Source organism: Procambarus clarkii, chromosome 35 (assembly GCF_040958095.1).
Source record: "Procambarus clarkii isolate CNS0578487 chromosome 35, FALCON_Pclarkii_2.0, whole genome shotgun sequence".
NCBI lineage: Eukaryota > Metazoa > Arthropoda > Malacostraca > Decapoda > Cambaridae > Procambarus > Procambarus clarkii.
Window position 1 is genome coordinate 26,220,697 of NC_091184.1, and position 6,613 is coordinate 26,227,309.

The 6,613-nt window shown below is 43.9% G+C and overlaps 2 protein-coding genes across 2 annotated transcripts; both read right to left on the reverse strand.

The window, feature by feature from the left end:
* Nucleotides 1-1,683: 1,683 nt before the first annotated feature.
* Nucleotides 1,684-2,788, reverse strand: LOC138371157 (uncharacterized). The gene is made up of 2 exons (XM_069335993.1): nt 2,440-2,788; nt 1,684-2,198 (listed from the first exon to the last, which is right to left on the reverse strand). Exons 1-2 carry the CDS (start codon nt 2,786-2,788, stop codon nt 1,684-1,686), a joined length of 864 nt encoding a protein of 287 aa, XP_069192094.1.
* Nucleotides 2,789-4,954: 2,166 nt separating this feature from the next.
* Nucleotides 4,955-6,178, reverse strand: LOC138371158 (uncharacterized). Its single transcript, XM_069335994.1, has 2 exons — nt 5,441-6,178; nt 4,955-5,245 (listed from the first exon to the last, which is right to left on the reverse strand). The coding sequence occupies exons 1-2, from the start codon at nt 6,164-6,166 to the stop codon at nt 4,955-4,957; spliced, it is 1,017 nt and encodes a 338-aa protein (XP_069192095.1). The 5' UTR covers nt 6,167-6,178.
* Between the last annotated feature and the right edge of the window lie 435 nt (nt 6,179-6,613).

Genomic DNA, 6,613 nt, shown 5'->3' on the forward strand with positions numbered 1-6,613 from the left:
TACGTTTCACTGTTGGAGGTAAATCAAAAATCACTTCTCCAAAATTCATTTTTATTTCTAGTCTGACGCGACACGGGCGCGTTTCGTAAAACTTATTACATTTTCAAAGACTTCACAAATACACAACTGATTAGAACTTACGTATCTCTGATTTTATATCTACATTTGAGTGAGGTGGGAGGGGTGATGTGGCATTAACACAAGACAGAACAAGAGGGGATATTAATAGGGTATTAAAAGTATCAACACAAGACAGAATAGAAACAATGGGTATTGAATAGAAGTGTTTGTAGAAAGCCTATTGGTCCATATTTCTTGATGCTTCTATATTGGAGCGGAGTCTTGAGGTGGGTAGAATATAGTTGTGCAATAATTGGCTGTTGATTGCTGATGTTGACTTCTTGATGTGTAGTGCCTCGCAAACGTCAAGCCGCCTGCTATCGCTGTATCTATCGATGATTTCTGTGTTGTTTACTAGGATTTCTCTGGCGATGGTTTGGTTATGGGAAGAGATTATATGTTCCTTAATGGAGCCCTGTTGCTTATGCATCGTTAAACGCCTAGAAAGAGATGTTGTTGTCTTGCCTATATACTGGGTTTTTTGGAGCTTACAGTCCCCAAGCGGCCATATACTGCAGGTATGTTGACGACATTTTTACACAGGTACCTGATGTCAGACATCTGCAGGAGCTGAAGGAGGCATTTGAGCAGAGTTCCGTGCTGCGTTTCACTTACGAGACGGAAAAGGATGGGAAGCTGCCTTTTCTAGATGTAACAGTCATGGAAAAGGGCGGAGGTTTCCACACTGCAGTCTACACTAAGGAAACAAACATAGGAATGTGCCTAAATGCCAACAGCGACTGCCCTGACAGGTACAAGAGGAGTGTTGTTAACGCATACGTCGACCGTGCTCTCAGCCCAACCCGTTCTCGCAAATTCGTAAAGTCAATATTGACTTATTAACTACGTGCATAGGTGATATACTAAACATAATAGATACCCTTAAAAAGATTCATAGAAAACACCGACCTTACCTAACCTTGTTAGTATCTTAAGATAAGCATCTTATTGCTTCGTAATTACAATTATTACTTAACCTATACCTATTATAGGTTAGGTAATAATTGTAATTACGAAGCAATAAGATGCTTATCTTAACATACTAAGTAGGTTAGGTAAGGTCGGTGTTTTCTATGAATCTTTTTAAGGGTATCTATTATGTTAAGTATGTCACCTATGCACATATTTAATAAGTCAATATTGACTTATTAAATTTGCGAGAACGGGTTGCATACTGAGCCAAGACAACCTCGTTAGTGACGTGAGGTGTCGGCTGGGTGACTGGTGTATTGTCACTAACCCTAAATAACCATGTGATTAGTTACTGGGTCTGGTCGGGGAGGACTTTGTGTAACGTGTCTCCCCCTTGATCTTCTCAGATAGGGTTCACGTGTGGCTGAGACAACTGGGTAGGTGTACAAATCAGACCTAGGAAAAGACAGACAAGAACATGGCGGAAGCATGGATATAACTCTGGGTTTGTTGGAAGCTGGAAACCCCAGAGCAAGGTAAAGTCTGCTATCTGAGTTAAGTACAGTTAAGAAATCCACATCATTATTGCCTCTACAGGAAAATCTAATGAATTCTAAATTATACTAACTAAGGGAGTTACTTTAACCTTTACTATACAGTGCGAGATCTTGTTACCATGGGGTGACGAGAGTGCACTTGACTACTGACGAGAGATGACAGAGGGTCATTCTCCCCATCTGACTCGTAACTTGAGTCCTTAGTCAGCTCTGATGGGTCAGGAATTAGACTTGCTGAAGGCAATTCCAGTTCCTCCCTAGCATGGTAAATCTTCAACTTATTAATGTGGACAGTTCTTTCCACCTGATCCTCAAATACTCCCATTATGACAACATTGACAGGGTCGTCTTTCTTGATCACTCTGTACGGCCCCCGCCATCTAGGAGATAGTTTCCTACTCTGATTGGTGGGAGCAGCTTCATTGATTCTCAAGACCAGGCTGCCCTCCTTCAGTTTCAGAGGTTGTACATTACTGTCATAATAGTGAGCATATCTACCCCGTGCTTCTCTTGAAGCCTCCGCTGCAACTCTCCAAGCATTCCTCTTTTTGTTCAGAACTTCTGAAGGATAGTCCTCTCCATATGCAACATTGTGTCTGTTAAGCAGACCTGATGGGAAATTGAATGATTGACCAGTGAACAAAAGAAGGGGGTTGGGTATTAATAGACTGGCGGGTAGCAGTATTCAGAGCCAGCTGAACATAGGGTAGGTGTTCGTCCCATGAGTTTGCATCGCGTTCAGCAAGGATTGCAAGCATATCCTTAACTGAACGGTTGGTACGTTCAGTCATCCCGTTTGCCTGAGGGCGGTAAGCTGTTGTAAAGGCTGAGGTTGTCTCCAATATCTTACAAACTTCTCTAAATATATCCCCATTAAATTCCTGACCTCGATCCGAAACTAAAACTTTAGGAGACCCAAATACAGTTACAAATCTATTAAAAAATGCTCGGGCAACAGTACGAGAATCTTTTTGAGGGATGGCGATCAAGGTGGTGTATCTGGACAGATGGGCCACTAATACCAACACGTACCGATTGCCTGAATGACTGCAATGGAGATCAATCAAATCAGCCCCCACTCGGTCTAGCAGTTCTGAAATCTCCGGAAATTCCTGTAGTGAGGCTTGTGCCTTAAGGGCACCTTTTCTCCCCTGACATTTGGGGCAAGTCTTCACGTACTTAATTACTTCTGACAACATACCCGGGAAATGAAAGAGAGACTTTGCTTTCAAGTGAGCTTTAAAGATACCCGGGTGACCTGCAACCTTAGATGCATGTGCCAGCTTTAATGCTGCCGATCTTAATTCGTCTGGAATACTGCTCGGTCTGCCTGACTATTTACATAATATAGTACTCCATCCTTTAACTCGAATTCATGCATTGGAAATTTACGATTTTTGGACGGATAATTTCCCTTCCAAATATTCAATAATACCTTTCCATCTAGGTTCATTCATTTGGAATTCTCTCATTTTCTCAGATGAAATGTTTTCAATATTCTGGTTAACGTTAATAGTAGCGATGTTCCTACTTAAAGTATCCGGCACTACATGTGACTGTCCAGGCTTGTAAAGGATCTGGAATGAGTGTGCAGACAATTCGTGAGACCAACGTGACATCCGTGGGCATTTCGTGCGTTTCTTAAAAATGTGTGTTAATGCTCTGTGATCAGTGTAGATTACAAAATGACGTTGAAAAAGATAAGGTTCAAAATATCTAACTGACACTACCACTGCGAGCGCCTCCTGATCCGTGGCCGAATAACGAACCTCTGGTCCTTTGACCTTCCTACTGAAATAGGAAATTTTCATGATAGGGGAAATTTTCATTGTCTCGTTGCATCAAGCACCCACCAGACATGTGGTGGAGGTGAGGTCCCTTGATTGTTTCAAGCGTGGGTTGGACATGTATATGAGTGGGATTGGGTGGTTATGATAGGCTAGGTAATGATGATTACAAGTAATGAGAGACAAGATACGAGCTAGATAGTGTTGAGATTGCGAAGTCGGATTGCGAAAGGGATCTGGGAGTTATGATTAGTAAGAATTTAAACAAAAGGATCAATACATGAATGTTCGTAATAAGGCAAATAGGACACTTGGATTTATTAATCGCAGCGTTAGTAACAAGACACCTGGTGTGGTTCTTCAGCTATATCTTGCTCTAGTTAGGCCCCATTTAGATTATGTAGTTCAGTTTTGGTCTCCGTATTATAGAATGGATATAAATTCACTTGAACGTGTCCAGCGTAAGATGACTAAGTTAATTCCCCAAATTAGAAATCTTTCATATGAAGAAAGATTAACAAAGCTTAAATTACATTCACCAGAAAAGCGAAGAGTTAGGGGGTGACATGATAGAGGTTAACAAGTGGAAGAATGGACATAACAAAGATATTAATGGAGTATTAAAAGTATCAACACAAGACAGAACACGAAACAATGGGTATAAATTGGATAAGTTTAGATTTAGGAAAGACTTGGGTAAATACTGGTTCGGTAACAGGGTTGTTGATTTGTGAAACCAATTGCCGCGTAACATGGTGGAGGTGGGGTCCCTCGATTGTTTCAAGCGTGGGTTGGACATGTATATGAGAGGGATTGGGTGGTTATAAATAGGAGCTGCCTCGTATGGGCCAATAGGACTTCTGCCTTTGTTTTTATAACTTTATAAGCAGGTATGATAGAGAAATAGGCCAGGAGCATTAGACAACCAACTGCTAGAAAAGCGAGGTCCAAGGGCCAGAGCTCGGTTCTGCAGGCACAAATAGGCAAGTTGAGGAAGACACGTTGAGGTGAGTTGAGGCCTTTATAAATCAACATTATAATCCCCTTGTCATCCTCGTCAGGTCCCGAGAGCATCCCATCTCCAATGTTTGGGTCTCCAACTGATAACCTTCCGTCATGTACGATGTACAGCCTACTGGGAAGAATTTATACCCAAATGTCCTGAGGAAATTAAGTTTTAAGAGGCACATAGGAAACTAGTCTGGAAATAGGGTTGTGGAAGAGTGGAATGCCGGCAGCATTATTGAGAAAAATAGTTGAACTGGATACAAGAATGGTATGCTTATAATACACGAGCCTTCAGACCTGAGATGTGCTTCTAACATTCAGAATAAATTAAACAAGCAGAAGTTCCTTTAATATTTATTTTTCAATATTCACTGAACAAGTGTTGTTGATATTTATGATTAACTTATTAGCTACAACACATATTATAATAGATTGAAATAAATTAAAATGAGCATGAGTAGATGGTAGATGTTTGTGATCTCTGGTCGTGTAACATCTTGAAGTGTCTCTAGGCCCTCGGCCACCTATTTACGCTCTACATATATATGATTGTCTTGATATATGTCTTGTCTATGGAGGTCCAGCCATTTGTGGATGTCCAGACATCTGTGAATGTCTAGACATCATCTGAGGATGTCCAGCCATCTGTGGACGTCCAGCCATCTGTGGGTGTCCAGCCATCTGTGAATGTCCAGCCATCTGTGGATGTCCAGCCATCTGTGGATGTCCAGCCATCTGTGAATGTCTAGCCATCTGTGAATGTCCAGCCATCTGTGGATATCCAGCCATGTGTGGATGTCCAGACATCTGTGGATGTCCAGCCATCTGCGGATGTCCAGCCATCTGCGGATGTCCAGCCATCTGTGGAGGTCCAGCCATCTGTGGAGGTCCAAACATCTGTGATTGTCCAGACATCTGTGATTGTCCAGACATCTGTGATTGTCCAGACATCTGTGATTGTCCAGACATCTGTGGATGTCCAGCCATCTGCAGAGGTCCAGACATCTGTGGATGTCCAGCCATCTGAGGATGTCCAGCCATCTGAGGATGTCCAGCCATCTGAGGATGTCCAGCCATCTGTGGATGTCCAGCCATCTGCAGAGGTCCAGACATCTGTGGATGTCCAGCCATCTGAGGATGTCCAGCCATCTGAGGATGTCCAGCCATCTGAGGATGTCCAGCCATCTGAGGATGTCCAGCCATCTGAGGATGTCCAGCCATCTGTGGATGTCCAGACATCTGAGGATGTCCAGCCATCTGTGGAGGTCCAGCCATGTGTGGAGGTCCCATTGATCCCATGGGACCACCCATTGGAGGCTGCATCCCTGGCATCATACCTGGTGGCATGCTTGAGCCACCCATCATTGGTGGCCCCATCATGGGTCCTCTTGGACCCATTGGGGGCATACCCATGTTGCCTGGTATGTTTGCACCAGCCACGCCTGGAGGGCCCATGTTCCCCATTCCTGGCCCTATTGGGGGACCTCCAGGACCACCCATGTTCTGAGGCCCTGAACCGAATGTACCTTCTTGCCCAACAGGACCTCCTGGTCCTCCTTGCATGCTGCTCGGTGGAGGAATGGCTGCTCCCTTTGGAATCTTCCTGGCTTTAAATGCAGCAGTTGTTGCATCAATCAGAGACTGAGCTTGGTCCTCCATCCACTTCTGGTAGTACATTTTGACATTTTCCTTGTGTTTTCGCCCCTCGCAGTGAGTTTTCCGCACCGAGGGAGAGTCATGTGTGAGGTAGGTGTCGCAGTAATCACAGTAGTATTTTGGCATGATTGAGCGTCGTCAGGTTAGGTTTGGGTCCAATGACCTACTTGGAATAAAAGATTTCAAGCTATGGTGAGCCCGTAGTGGACTTAGCTATCACAGGTGTGGGGCGGTAACTGACCAACCAGAATAGAATAATACAGGAGAAGATGCCCGCGGGGCGAGCTTGGAAGTGGGGACAGAAGAAGATAACGGGGGTGAGAGGAAGAAGATTTGTAGGAGAAAAAGTGCCAGGGCTAAACCCAGCTGCGTGTCGTTTGGTTGCGGCATTCGAGGCAGGGACTCAGTCGGGTGTTTTCAGTGACAACAGCAGGGACATCACAAAACTCACAACATTGCAGTGATTGGCTCAAGAGCGTCAGGGCTGAACTTTTACGGATGGTTTGTGCTGGTTGTTGAGAGCTGAATATGTAATGATAGTGGATGCTGGGTGTTGAGAGCTAAAGTTTATCG